The following is a 15,842-nucleotide window of genomic DNA, read 5'->3' on the forward strand; positions in this document are numbered from 1 at the left end:
CAGCCATTGTATCATATTAAATATTTTACATGAACTCACTTACTTAATTACAGTAGCAATCCCACATATTAGGTACCACTATTATCTCCACTTTTTGCAATAATGTAGCTAAGCTCAGAAAATGAAATAATTTTCCCAAAGTCACACATTCACTAACTAATTAGGTCTGAATAAAAATCTAACTCTCTTCATCTCATCCTGCTGTCTCTTAAAGAGAAAAACATTAGAGCATCCTCTTGAAAAGATGAAAAATCTAATTCTATGAAATATTTATCCTTGGATGGCATATTTTAGTGAACAGGTGAGAATCCATGCCATTCCATCATATCCCAAGAGCTGCTTAGGATCAAAAGGCCATTGCACAAGGAATAGAATTATCTGTGATCCATAGGGAAGGCAGGGATGTGTATTCAGCACGAGTTTACACAGAATAGATACTAAACAGATAGAAGTGCACCCTTAAAGGGGAAGGGGGTGGGGGGAAACATGCCCGAAAATGTGACAGATGAAATTCCCATAATTAGCATTTTAAATTGAAGGATATCTATTAGACATTTGCTGAAACTACCTATGGGCCAGAGATTCGGAAATACTTTTATGATTGACAAAGTTTAGTCATTGCTCCCAAAACTAAATTCTGGGACAGCCCAGAGCACCTTTGTGCAGAAATGAAAGGAAGAGTGTGCCCCAAAGAAGCCTGCACTAAGCATCAAGAAGAAACGCATGGAGAAGGAATCTGCTCCTTTCCAATTGCTGAGAAAGAGGACCATGGCAAAGGGCAAGGTCAGAAGAGGTATGTGACTTACTTTAGGCCTAATTGCATACATCATGACCCGGGAAGGGCTGGCCTCCATGGTTTAGCCATCTGGGTATTAAGTAATCTCAAGGCTCCAGGTGACTTTTATTTAGTTAGTAGATTTCCTAGGTCCTTTTAACTTCTTCTCTACTCTAAATCAAGCAGAAATGTCGTAACAAAGGTGAAAGCTCTGGAACACAGAAAAGGAACACGTCTCTTGGGAGGGATCTGTGTCTCAATACTGAAAGAAATGTTTGTGCATAGCAGAGTGTGAATTCTGTTTTCCTCTCCCAAACATTTCAGAGTTCCACTTGCCAAAGTCAAACAGACACTAGAAGTGCAAACTAAACAAATCTAAACCAAATTTTGTGGGATTCGCTGTTCTAGAAGTGATGATAAGAAACAAGAAGTCTCAAAAGGGAAAGAAAGGAACATCTGAATTTACTCTCTCACCTCTTCTGCCCATTACTGATACCCAAAAAAAAACAACTCGGAAGTTCAAAATACACGTGGGGACCAGAGTAACCCAAGGCTTCCAGCTGCTGATCTCTACGCTAGAAAGAGGTCCATCTGACTTTAGAACCAAGAATATGTCTGTTTCACATGAGCAATTTTTTTGTTTTTACCCCATGGTCATGGTGGGCTTAGGATGCTCGGGCTACTAACAAGTTCTGAGCCCACCTCTGTGAAGGGTGTATCTTTACTCAAAACCTTCTTAGCTTCATTCCTGGTCCCATTGTGTCACCCTATCCTTGTTTTGTAATATCTTCCTGTTTCTTTCTAATGACCTATCTTGTATTGTTTCTGTTTTTGATGGCTCTGTCTAGTACGCTACCTGACACATTAGAGACAATCAACATTGATTAGATTTCATTAAATTTCTAACCCCTCTCTGAAAATAAACCCCTTCTCTTTTTATAAAAGAACAAGTGAAAAATAAACCCTTCCCTTGAGATGATGCTGAGAATTGATAGTTCATTTTCTACCATCATAAAAAACAAAAAAAAAAGGCTGACCCATGAGGTTATTCAGCCAAACCATCCCCATTCCCCTGCCCCCACTTCTCCACACATCTTTTATTTTTAGGGTGAAGGCCTGTCACTATTTGCTTCACATGCACAGCAAAGCATGTCTAAGCAAAGCCCAACAGGTAGTTTCTCAAAACTTCTGTCCATCATCAGAATAAAAATAACTCTATTGATGTGTAAGATTCTGGAAGTTAGACTAAGAAAAATTTCAGTCACTTTTTCAAAGAATTGTAGAAAAGATGCAATTGCTGGACCTTCATTGCCCTGGAAGGGAACAAAAGAAGTTGCCATGAGCTGGGTTTCTTCAGCTGGGAGAGGAAAGGTCATACCTGTGGGCGAGCTCTATGGTTTTTAATACTAAGGAGAATTTAAGGGATTTGGGAAAGCAATAAGGTTTATTAACAAAACTCTGGATTAAGAAGAGAGATGTGAAACTAAATCTTCCATTGAATGGCTGCCTCAGAGGTTTGCAAGGTTTCTATTTCCATATGTTAAGGCACAAAAGAAAGAATAACCCGAGGTCATGGAAAAAAAAAATATGTATATATTAACATACTTTGATTAGTACTTAAGTGTCTTGTGTATATAAAATGATTACTCTTATGTTCCTTTATGTTATATATCACTAAGAATCTAAAAGTTAAATCTTTCCTATCCCACACCTCCCACCAAAAAAAGTATGATCTAAAATGCTGGGATTTTAATCTTTTCAGTCTACATTACATTTTCCAAGTAAGCATAGATAGTAAAGTTTCCATTTGTTGAAATGCATTCTGTGTATTCCAAATCAATCACATAAAATTATCCACCAAACATGTGATAAAATCATGAGATCATTAAATCTTCACCCCAAATTCATACCAGCCTCAAGAACATACACATGGCTATATTTTGAGCCATAGAGAAAGAAACCTAGAATCCTAGTACAGGATTCAACAAAATGTCAAATCTCCTGGGACACAAAAGCTAGGAACATAAGATAAGAGCCTTTGAACAGGACTGCCCCTGTGAACACCACATAACTAATAATTTCGCCCTCCTTAGAGGTTTCAGAGTTTAATATGTGGCACTTGGTCAAAGGCTTTAGAAGACCACATGGACAATGTGATACTCCAGTAAGAAAATATGTAGGTGAAAATTTATTGAGGCTTTATGCATAGTCATCATTTAATCTTCACACAAACCCTGTCTGGAAGTCTCTGTTAACCCCTTTATGCAGATAAAGAAGTTGATTCTGAGGAGCAAAGTAAATTGCCTACAGAAACATAGTAACCAGATCTAGATAACACAACTTGGGCTCATTATACTATCTCATGCATTAGTAATGACAAGAGAAGGACCCATCAATAATAAAAGTAAATGAATGACTGACATATGGTAGAGTCAGTCCGATCATGTATGGAACGTGCCTTATCTGGCCATTCCAAATACACACATTTGAGACCCTGAAGGCTTGAAACTTTAATAAGCAGTATTAAACCTGTACTGCAACCTTGCTAGACGGTCTCAAAAGTACTTTATATCTCATTTTACTTGGAAGAATCTTACTTAGTGACAGAATTATTGTCATTTGACTGACAAACATTTCTTTAAAAAAAAAAAAATTAAAAGCCAGACCAATTCACAAGAGCATAAGAAAAGAAAAAACTCCATTTTTAATGGAATGCCATTTTTATTGAGATCACTTCAATAACTTAGTCCTGTTAGCCATGGGAACTACTACTATAAACTGTCTTGGCACAAAAATATACAGAAGCCTGAGCATTTGTAATCTAAATTGGTTCTGTTCAAATTCAACCACAAATGGCTTATCTGTGATTTTTTTTTTAATGCTTTGCTTCAGGTAACATTTTTAAAAACTGTAAAGACATGAGGCAGCTTTGAAGAAGGAAAAAAATGATCAAGGTAGATATCTCCATCCTGCCTTAAACCCTTTTGATTCAAAGACATCCAACTGGTAGAAAATTTGTTTCATGGAGTCATAGGCTAATTTTATACTAGGTTGTAACTCACTGAGAAATTCTGCTTTTTTGGAAATAATTTCAGACCCTTAATGTCGTGCTAGCACCAGCTCTCTGCTGTATTCATATTTATGAGTGTACTCACATTTCTTCTTAGCTGATTAAATTTGAAGGTGTCAACCAGCCCTGCTATGAGAACATTACTTTAAGCCTGGTTTACCATAAATACCAGCATGCTCAACCTCCATTCTTAACTAAATAAGAATCTTCCTGCTGTTTAGAGTCAAAGAATCCAATGATTACAGCACTATAAACAAAGCTAGGTGCCTGCGTGCCCAGCAATAAAGTGAGAGAAAAGAGTAATCCAAACATACTCCATTAGCAAAACTCATTCCATTTCTTTTATATTTTCTACCTGTGAAATCTATAGATCTTCCAGGATCCCAGCCCCAAAGCTTCCATCAATGTACCTCAAAGTTCAACATTAGCCCACCTCATTTGTGTCTCCACATACAGTTGTGGGAGCTGTGCACTGCACAACCTTGGGGGTACCAGTCACATGGTAAAAGTCATAGATGTGAATATTGGTAAGCATGACTTATAAATTGGTAACAGCAGTAAAAAAAAAAGTAGGTTTTTTTTCATAAAATCAGTGTATTATGACAATTTTCAACAGAAAATAATAGTGTTCTAAAGAGGGGGCATAGTTTTCTAATTTACACCAAAACATTATATAGATTAGCTGTGATCTTGTCACAAACCAATTCAGGTAAATCAGTTAAATTAACCATTTGATAATGTGTGTAATTATAGGCACGGATTTTTTTTTTTTTTCCTGTTAGGAGGCAATTATAAAGAGAGGTAAGAGTTAGTTTAGGACTCACACATCTCCCTGAAAAGTGACTTAAATCACTTTCTTCCTAACTTTTTCAAAAAATCAGTTTTGTCACTGCCCATTTACAGACCAAGGGAAAAGGGTCATAGAGATTTCATATACTTAAAGACTGCTTTTTAAATTAGGAAAAAAGTGTGTTCAAAAGTATATGCATTTTTCCCTCCCTTCCCCTACGAAACCAGAGAGGGAGACAAACCATAAGAGACTCTTAATCTCAGGAAACAAACTGAGGGTTGCTGGAGTAGAGGGGGGTAGGAGGGATGGGATGGCTGGGTGATGGACATTGGGGAGGGTATGTGCTATGGGGAGCACTCGGAATTGTGTAAGATTGATGAATCACAGACCTGTACCCCTAAAACAAATATGTAAATAAATAAATAAATATTGTAAAAAGTATATGCAATAAATCATAAAAACTCAAAATTCTTTACTTCCTTCTGTAGCTAGAAAAGAGAGGGCAGGGAAAGGAGAAAGGATAGGAAGAAGGAACAGAGGGGAAAATATAGTGAGGTGAGGAGTCAGGGCAGGGCAAGGAAGGAAATGAGATACAAAGAAAGAAATCCAAGGACATAAGTATGTAGGAAGAAAGGAGAGACATGTAGAAAAGCTATAACAAGAAAGATAAGAGAGGGAAAAGATCAAAGAAAAGATAGTGTAAATTTTCAGATGAATGATGGTTGAAAAGTAAATTCATTTGGTTCTGTTTTATTTTTCCTTGGTTTATGGAAAAAGTTACTTTGCCACGCTAACTGGGCACCAACAATTCATCACAGCTCTTTAACTATTCAGTATTTCTGTACTTTCCAGGATTCTTTTTCAGAAACTCACTGGAGGTATAGCTATTTCCTTCACTACAGTAGCAAGGTAACCAAGCTGCCTTGGCTGAATAAATTAAGCCAAGCCAAAAAGAGAAGAATAAACTACTTTCCCTGAGAGACCTGGTAGCTTCTGATATTACAGGGACTGCTGTGGATAGATAAAAGACAGAAAGATTGACACTCTGATTCCATGTTAAAGTAGGTTCAATAGGGAATAATTAAAACTCACCATGCTCAGCTATGGTAAAAAGAATCCACTGGAGTCATCCAATTCTAATCAACAATTAAACTATACATGAGTGAACTATTTAGGTACATCTGGGTCAGACAGCTACAAACATTGTTTTTATTACTATGTGAGGTCTTGGGGTTTCTGGAGACACTGGTTTGAATATGAAAAGAATAACCATCATGGTTATTTCACAGATCATTAAGTTGACCTCAGTATCCCATCTCCTCCTAGTATCAGATATGTACAAAGAAAGTACCTTCTGGTGACAGTTTATCTCGTTTTCCACAGTGCTCCTATATACCTAAGTGTGGAAAAAGTTTTGAAGAATCCATGTCCCTGGTGAATGTCGTCATGGAAAACTTCAGGAAGTATCAACACTTCTCCTGCTATTCTGACCCAGAAGGAAACCAGAAGAGTGTCATCCTAACCAAACTCTACAGTTCCAACGTGCTGTTCCATTCACTGTTCTGGCCAACTTGTATGATGGCTGGGGGCGTGGTGATCGTTGCCATGGTGAAACTCACACAGTACCTCTCCCTGCTCTGTGAGAGGATCCAACGGATCAATAGATAAAAGCAAAATGGATGAGATCATTTTCTTTAAAGCTCAAATACTGTTTTCTTTCATTCTTCACCAAAGAACCTTAAGTTTGTAATGTGCAGTCTGTTATGAGTTCCTCAGTATATTCTTATACATAGAGCAATAATGCAAAAGCTGTCCTATATGCAAACATGATGTCTTTATTATTCAGGAGAAGAAATAACTGTTTTGTGTTGGTTGGTTGTTTTCATAAGCTTGTTTTGATGCTGGAACTAGTACTTCCTTGTCTCGTTCCACCAAAATCGGGCTCAGTTATTCATTTGCCAAGCTTTGTGGAGGAATGTAGACAATATCAAAGTGATATAGTCTGTGTTCTCAATTGTCTGATCTCTTGAAGACATTTCTGCAATATTTTTCATCATTCATTGTTTACTAAAGCTGCAGCCAAAAATATTCTTTCTTTTCTTACTCAAAACTGAGCCCTGTAAGCAAGTAAAGGGACCAGATTTCCTAACTAAAGGATGTCAAGCATTTTCCTTATATTTCTACCATATCACTGTAAAGAAGGGGGGAAATCCAGACAGTTATTTCTCTTTTATTATTTTCTATTCATAACTTCAGATTTTTTAACTGATTTCCAAAAAATAAGCTGTTTTCATTATTCAATTCTATAATCTCTTCCTGTGATTTAAATAGAAAATGAACAGAACCCTTTTCCATTTAAGACCCTGCTACTGTGTGAGGAGATAACACTTAACAAAGAGTTTCATTACCTGTGAATTGACTGAACGTTGAGTAAATTTACCATTGTCAACCAGGAAAGTCTATGTCACTAAGATATTTATGTGAAAATCTTTATTCTATTTCAATTGAACTGTTAGATGGTAAAATTAAGATCCTACTTGCTGGTCAAGACTGGTGGACTGATTTCAATGGATAAATCTATTGTGGCAAATTAATATATTGGAATGTTACTCTTTGGGAACTTATTTTTAAATTAATGAGTGTGTGTAGTCTCTCTTTCTGACAAGTGTTCCCCATTGGGATTTTAAATCTGTGTGCACAGAATATTTGTCTCCTCTACATGTTTTATTTTTCTATTTACAATTCTCTTTTTTGTTGCTAGATTTTATACCCAGAGTAGACCTTTTTCCTAACACACACTTAAAATGAATAACAGATCTAAAGGAAGACTTTGTTCACATTGCCCTTTACTTATTGTGTTGGATGCGGGGGTGGGGAGGTGGGTGCAGAATGAGGGATTGGTTTTAAACAAAAACATTCCATCTTTTATTTAACATCAATATCAAAAGGAGAAGACAAACATCTATCTTTCTCATCTATATTTAAGTACCCTTTTATAACATAGTATCAAAGTTTTCTAGATATTGGGAAATTTTACAAAACGTATTTGTGGAATGCATGGTGATACTAATCTGATGAAGTGGAAAGTTTCCTGCAATAGTGTAATTCATAGTTTGAGTTTCCATAAGCACTTAAATCCTTAGGGTGCAATTGGGGCTTCAAATGTGTAATTAAAATTTTAAAAAACAAAATCCATTACATCAGCAAGATTTGAATACCTCTTGCATTCTAAGCTGACAAGCCCACAGTAGTCCAAAAATGTAGGATTCACTATCATTAAAGGTATTTAAAGAGATTATAAAGAAAGTTCCTTTAACACACAAACATACACAACTTTCAAACAATATTAGGAATATTGCTTGAAAATATGATGGAAAACTCGATTCCTACCCTACCTGAAAAACATAATTCTGAAGATGATAAGAAAATCTTTGTGACTATGGAGCTGAAAATTTATAATCTTTAATGTTCCTTGAGCTTCCCTTCAAATAATCCAAGGATGAATTATTTTTTTTTGGACTTGTAATTAAAAATTCCCAATTGATGTTTCAGATAAGATCTAAGAAATCTTAAAATAATTACACCAAAAAAACATTAACATTAATTCAGTGTCTTTCTGAATTCCCATAAAAAACAGCCCTTTAAGTAATTTAAATGTACACACAATTAAATGCTCATTATTAAAGACAAATAAACTGCGATTAATAATAATGTTTTAAATACATTGCATATGTTAAATAATTTAATCTTTATTATAACCCTATTGGAGGAAGCACTATTATTTTCCCATTCTATAGAGGAGAATGTTGAAGCCTAGAGATGTTAAGTAACTTCCCCAAGGTTACACAGAAACTAAGATGGCAGAGAGCTGAGAAAATACCCAATTTGTAGCTGCTCCATTATAGTAACCATTTCCATGGCTTTGGGGTATTTTAGATAAGACCGAGGAAGGCTAAGGTTTAGAAAGAATTATAGGGGTGAGGGGTAAAGAAGAAAGACCACTGAACTAGAAGTCAAAGATGTCATTCAAGACATGGCGACTAGGTGACTTCTGCTTCTTGATTAGTCTCTAGATTTCTTTGACTGTAGGATTAGAATGTGAGGCCAGCTGACCACTGAGTTCCCTTTTAACACTAGCATTTCATCCTAGGTGTGTGGAAGGAAGAATGAATACCATTCCCCAACCTGCATAGCACAGATCTGATCCTCAAATAGAATCTACTAGTATTAATCCATGGATTAAAAAGCAGCCTCCCTGCTAATATTCCCCAAAAGCCACATGCCCCTTCTTTAGGGCCCAAACTTTATTTACACCTGTCAGAAGCAGAACTCTGAGCCTTCACATTACTCAACAAAGATGATATCCCCCACAGAGTATCTGTGCTTCCAAATCACTTTCATTATCCAATTGGCATATCCCATCTAAAACTTTATGGATTTCAAATTCCCTGAGTTACAATTATATTAAAACCCGGAAAATGGTAAATACACCAATGATTGCTTGCAAATAGCCATAATAAAAAATATGATTCTATAGAAAGCTGACTGATCGTAATGACGATGTAGGCAACCATAAAATACCTCTTATGTAGGCCATGTGACATTTAGGGTTCCAGCATGTTACTCTTCTCATTGCTGTAAATGACCAAGAGAGTGATCATGCTTGGCATTTATATAACAAATGTTATTTTCAATATGTCAAACCATAAACATCTTATCACATTTCAGTGGGCGAAACATCTTGACACTATAATCATTCCATTGACATTAACAGAGACATCTGTAGGACAACAAAATAATATGAGCAATTGATTCCAGTGAGTTAAAACAATAATTTTAATACAGTGATCTGTCATTCACAGGCATAATTAAATTTCCTCCCCTGCCTTGCCAAAATCCTGAAATGAACACTGTTCAAGCAAGTAAGGGAATTTTTGTCCTGGTGGGGAAGAGGAGGTGATTACAGGTTGGATATTGTTCCTTCTCTTCCCAACTTCTACTTCTTTCCCTTTCCCTTTGTAAAACATTCAGTAAGAATGATCTCAGAGTTCTGCAGGAACCATTCCAATGTATGTACCACTTGGGAAGTTTGACTCAGGAAAAAAGCTTCAGGAGTCTTCTGAAAAACCTGTCAGGGTGACGTGCACAACAGAACTGAGCACACAACTTTTAAGCTGCATCTGTTCCACCCTTCCATATTTGCAGCAACTGTAAGGAATAATACAAAGTATATGACACTACTTCTCTCCTAAGAATGAGTTTGTAGTCCACTAGACAGGTCAAGACAACACACATGAAGAAAAAAATAGAGAACAATTAGGTCTCTAATCCACACCAGTGAGCATAATATCTACAGAGGGTCGATACGAGGCTTACCTGGGATGTATATGTAAAATGTCTAGCACTGTATATAGCATATAATACATGCTTACAACTGGTAATTATTACTATTAATAGCAAAATGTAGAAGTAGTATTAATAGTATTAGTATAACTACTAGTAGTATATAGTCTCTTAGAGCTAGAATAGAATAGCTCTAAAATGTCGTTTTTGCCCAGAATCTACACCAATGCGTAAATCCCTTCTACAACATCCTTAGCAGGATAATCTAGTGATAGGGACAGTTACTACTTGAATCCTGCCAGCAATGGGATAGGTTACCAGTTAATAAGACAATGCCAGAAAGTTTTCCTGATATCAGGCTAAAATCTGCCTCCCTATAATATCTACCCATTAAATTCACACAAAATCAGATCAGTACTCCTGTGTCACTAACTTATTCTATTAGTGCTATTTTATTTAAAAATGGAGGAGGGAATGGGGAAAGAGCAACTTCATTTTTTAGAATATAAAATCATAGAAAATCACACATTCAGCCAGGGTTATGACATAAATGAAAATTTATAAATGACATCAACTTTAAAAGGTTAATAATAACCTATTAGAACCTAAACATTCATGAATGAATTAAATTGATGAACTAGCTTAACCCTCTGATGTCCATGTGAATTTTAATCCTGTACTACCTCTCAAGTATGAATGGTAACACTGTCTGAAGTTCTACATTATGTTCTTATTCAACTCTGTGACACCAGACTAACTTGTCTAAGTAACCAGATTACTTAGGAGCATAGATATGTTCCTAACAGAAAGTTGCAACAATTATGCCACGAGTTTGTCTTGGCTAAGGTACCATTCTCCAGTGCAAGGCCAAGGAACTGGAAGGAAATGTCAATCTGTGAACTCCAGTAGTGACTCTTTGAATTAAGTGCTCCATTTAGGTAGGAAGAGAAGTTGTTTTCTCAATATAACCCCTTAACTAGAGCTTCTAGAACTGTTCTTTAGTCTGGTTCTTCCAAAACAAATATAATCCCCAAGCCTTTGCAAGCTGTAATATGACTTGTTACCAACATAGTGTAAGATCAGGACATGGAGAAGGCTCAAGATCCTCTACACAATCTCACCCCCTATTGGCACTCTTAGCAGTACCAGAAATTGCTTTGGGTAGAAAGCACAACCTCTCTTCATAAAAATCTCCTCTCTCTCTCTGTCTTTCTCTGTTTCTCTGTGTGTGTGTGTGTGTGTGTGTGTGTGTCTCAATCTGTCACACTCTCTCTGTGTGTCTCTATCTCTGTCACTCTCTCTCAGCTGTTTTTTCTGTTGGTTTGTATTCTTAATCTTCATACACCAGCAAAGATGGCCCCATGTGCACAAAAATCCCTTGTGTCTATAATTACAGAAGGAGAATAACCCAGCATTTCTCTCAGTCCTCAAAAATGCCAACTCTCTCTGTATCACCTGTCATGACAGAGGCAGGGCATGTAATTTGCAGCCCCATTGAGTGGGAGCCAAGTAATTCTCCAAAGGAAAATGGGTGTGTGTTAAAGAAGAGAAGAAGGGGTGCTGGGCAAGCAAAAACAACAGATGTCCACTACCTACAGCTTGGATAGACTCTTACCAAGTGCTTCTACCAACAGAGATTTTGGCTGAAGGAGAAAAAGTACTGCAGATATAAGAAGAAAAACTCATGGGACTAAGAGGGAAAAGGAGAGAAAGAACTAGTGCTCAGAATTTACTTTGCAATTTTTCTATTAGTTCTTAATAAAGTTTAAAAGAAAAAGAAATTTCTGATTTTCATTCAATGAGAGATGTGGGGATATTTTGGTTTCAGCAAAGGACAAGAGGTTCCCTTAGAAACAACTGATATTGCAAGAAGAGGAAAGAGTTGATGGGAAATAAACTAATTTAAAAGAAGGGAGAGGATCATAAACCACAGGAAAAGGAGAGTGGGAATTAGAAAATCTAATTAAAGAAACTATTGCTACTCCCTCAGATATTAGAATTTCTCCATGCTTTTCTTAAGGGCCTTGTTCTTTGGGCTGATAAATACCTATCTGGATTAGCACAGAGTCAGTTGCCCCATTTTCTTCTGATTTGGGGGTAAATTCATTTAAGGAGCACATGAAGAGATGAAGGCCTGCATTCTTTCTACCCACTAACATTTTCACACATCATAACATTTAAGAAAATGATTCCTAACCAAAAAAAAAAAAAAAAAAAAGGAGGAGGAAGAGAAAATTATTCCTTCTTGGACCATGCAATGAGAGATCTTGTCACAGAGACATCAACAGGAAGCATTACTCACCACCTGCAACCTGACCTACCATCTGCAAAGCCATGGTGTCTTCAACATCTAGACATCCATATAATACCCTCAACTTAGGTCTGTCCAAATTCATTAGCCTCCTCCAGCTGGACAGTCACCAAAGCTCAGCCCTTTTATTCGCTGCATTAAAAATCCAGCGGTTTGTGAGGCAGCTGCAAACCCCGACACTTAGCTCCTTCCAGTGGCACACAAACACAGCAGCCATCCCTGCATCATCCTTGACAGGACCGCAGTATCATTCTGGAACAATTAACAGTGTATCCAGCTAATCGGAAGTATCCAGCTGCTATAGCTAACATCTAGCGATCCTGGGAAGAAAGTACGGGGTTCAGACTGGGGGACTCATACTGCATATAAAATATATCCCTTCCCTTCAACGGTTGTGGCAAATACAGAATTCGGTGCCAACGCTACACTTAGGCCCATTTCTAGAAGGTCAGAATCAGCTGAGAAGTTTCAGCTTTCCCAGAGAAAGGGAGTGCTTTCAATGCAGCTCAGGCATCTGTCAACAGAAATCTCAGGAGCCAGGTCAAGCCCAGCCAGGACAGGCCACTTGCCACAAACTGGTTTTGAGCTAACACCATCAAAGAGGCTTTTCCAATTCTCAGTTTCTTTAAAAATGCCACACTGTCTGGCTGAATAAACAACTCTTTAAATGCTAACCACCTTCAAGTTAGCCCGGCAAACACCCAAGACTGTTCAGGAGATTCTACTTGGTATGGTTGAAAAGCCACATGCCCAAATTATCCAGTAGTGGAAATCAGCAACTGTCTCTGCTTTAAAGAATGAGGCATTTTAATAGTTGAGTAGCCTCAGAGACTGTGAGGATTTACCATCAAAAAAAAAAAAAAAAAAAAAATGCAGAACCGGAACAAAGGGGCCCTTCAGAAGACCAGTTAAAGCCAGCAGTTTACTTTACCGTGGGTATCAGTGTAACCTGTGATCCCCAAAGAGCACCCATTGGGAAAACTACACGCCACCTTCCTGTGGTCATTCCCCCCATTTCCACTCTTACTCAGCTCTGTGTATGTAAAGCAGTAAGTTGAGCCCAGCCCAACGCGGGCACCAGCAGGCATCTCAGGCCAGCTAGAAGGAGGAAGTTTTCATTCAACTGACTATAGGCCAGCCTGCTGTTCGGCCTTTAACTTAGAAAGATGTGTATCCCAAGAACAGCTGCTGTCCATGACTTGGATCATGGAGTGAACTGGCCCTTCTGGGCTCCCTCCCATCTTCACCCCCACACCCCCTACACTTCAGCCATCTAATCAGTGGCCATCCCCAGTCTTCCAAATTCGTTCTCACCTCTGGGCCTTGGTGATTACCGTTCCCTCTGCCTGAGACTCCCTTCACTAATCTCCCTTCTATCCACCTGGCTAACTTATGCTCATCCTCTAAGATTTAGCTCAAACTTCATCTGTACCAGTTGGCTGTTCCTGAGCTCCCCAGGCCCAGGCCAGGTGCCTGCCTTCTCTGCTTCCTCTTCCGTAACACCCCACTGCACCCCTCTATAAAGACACTTATTACCCACATTTTTGTCTGGTGCTGCTATAAGATTCCAGAAGGCATGGATTTATTTTATTCATCTCTGTTTTATTTTGTTATATTCTTATCATCCAGTCCAATACAATTCCTGGCCCAGAGAAGGGGCTCAATAAATGTTACTTATATCAATAAATGAATAATAGAATTATTAATAAAAAGTAGGCAAATTAAGTTGATTTCTCTGTACAGGAAGATCTTCCCAAATGACAAAAATACCTGAAAAGCAACCATTAGAGATCTGTTTCTTTTACTGTAGATTCCAGTGGCCTAGCAGGGAAACTGCGGATGACCCCAGGCAATGCTGTCTTTCTCTGCCAATAAGTCCTCAGCACCCTCAGAACCATCCATGACACCAGAAACCTAAGAGTAGGCCTACAGGTAAATTCTGATGGGAGACAGCTAGAGTCTTAAACTTGTAGGCTGAAATAATGCCCAAGAAGGGGAAGGTAGTGTAAACAAGTGATTAGCACACAGGACTTGGCATCATTCAGACCTGAGTTTGAATCTTGGTTCTGCCACTCACCAGCTGTGAGACTTGGGGAAATACACTTAACTCATTCATGCATCAGTTTCTTCATCTGGAAAATGGGAATAATAATATCTAAATCATAAGATCAAATGAGATATGAGATATATGAGATTACATATTAAAATGCTGAGCAAAATGTCTAGCCCATAATAAATGTGAAATTGAAGAGAAAAATTACCCAGAGCAGGCCCGAGCCAGCAGGCCCCAGAAGATGGAAAGTTACTAGCTCAGTTGGTAGGAAGCGATAACCAGAAGTCCCGCTGGGAACAAGAGATAACCAGCCCTTTCTGCTTCTGTAAACAGGCTACCCACCACAAGCTTCCGAACCACGGCTGTTCCCGCCTAAAGCAGCCCCCTCCCCCACTCCCCCAGTTTAAACCCACCTACCAGCAGTCAGCAGAGCCCTTGGAACCGGACTGCCCACACTCCCCTATAAAAAGCCCTATAACCCCACTTCTCCGGGGCCCAGAATTGCCAGCACGAGCTCATCTGGGTCCGCCGGCGTAAAAATAAACCCGAGTTCTCCTACTTCTCCGAGCGTCACTTGTTCTCTCGCCGGTCTGATTTTTATTTTTCCGCAACAAAATGACGATCACTTTATGGCAATTAATAATAAAAGACAAAGACTATTATTATTTTTAGTACTAAGCACTAAGCGTTTGGAGGCAAAAGTACAAAGATGGATGCAGGGCGCCTGGGTGGCTCAGTCGTTAAGCGTCTGCCTTCGGCTCAGGTCATGGTCCCAGGGTCCTGGGATCGAGCCCCGCATCGGGCTCCCTGCTCCACGGGAAGCCTGCTTCTCCCACTCCCCCTGCTTGTGTTCCCTCTCTCGCTGTGTCTCTCTCTGTCAAATAAATAAATAAAATCTTAAAAAAAAAAAAAAAAAAGATGGATGCAGCACAGGCAATAAAAGATGAGTAAGATGAGCTTCATCGATTCTACAGTTGTTTCTAGGACTGGCCCCAGCCTTCACACTGCCAAACATCTCATAACTATCGTCAGATCTGGGGAGATTTGAAAGCATCCCTATCAACAGAGGAAGGTGGATAGGGAGTCAAGAGACTGATGTGAGATAGTCTATCACAGGCTCCCCAATTTCTTTGGAGGAGAAACCTCTGAAGGCAACTTCTGCCCACTGCCCCAGCCACGCGGTAAGAAAAGGGACTCAGTCCCTATTTTAAACTCATCTAGCCAGTGCATGAAACTCCAGAAATCTTTTTTAAAATAGAAGCACAAGAGGCCAAGAAAAGAAGCAACTGAGTTTAGGGGCTCCAGAGAACCACCAGTAAAAGAAACAAGGGTGCAGGGAGAGACACAGCAGAGGAGTAGAAAGTGAATGTATACACTTGAACCGGAGTTGTTAACACCAGGGCTCCATTCAAGAGAGCCAGGCACTGGATCCAAGTTCTTGTCTCTTCTGAGAAAAGTCAAGAAACTGGCTGTGATTAACCACACACCTTATCCAAGTAC

General features: G+C 38.6%; 1 protein-coding gene across 1 annotated transcript in view; it reads left to right on the forward strand.

Moving 5' to 3' along the window:
• The window catches only part of KCNMB2 (potassium calcium-activated channel subfamily M regulatory beta subunit 2), a 235,947-nt gene extending 227,734 nt beyond the window's left edge, over positions 1–8,213 (forward strand). Inside the window, exon 5 of the mRNA XM_034999202.1 lies at positions 6,019–8,213. Coding sequence (XP_034855093.1) covers positions 6,019–6,303 — 285 coding nt within the window. The 3' untranslated portion in view covers positions 6,304–8,213. The remainder of the gene's footprint in view (positions 1–6,018) is intronic.
• Positions 8,214–15,842: the final 7,629 nt, after the last annotated feature.

Source organism: Mirounga leonina, unplaced genomic scaffold, assembly GCF_011800145.1.
Source record: "Mirounga leonina isolate KUSES-001 unplaced genomic scaffold, KU_Mleo_1.0 Mir_115, whole genome shotgun sequence".
Classification (NCBI taxonomy): domain Eukaryota; kingdom Metazoa; phylum Chordata; class Mammalia; order Carnivora; family Phocidae; genus Mirounga; species Mirounga leonina.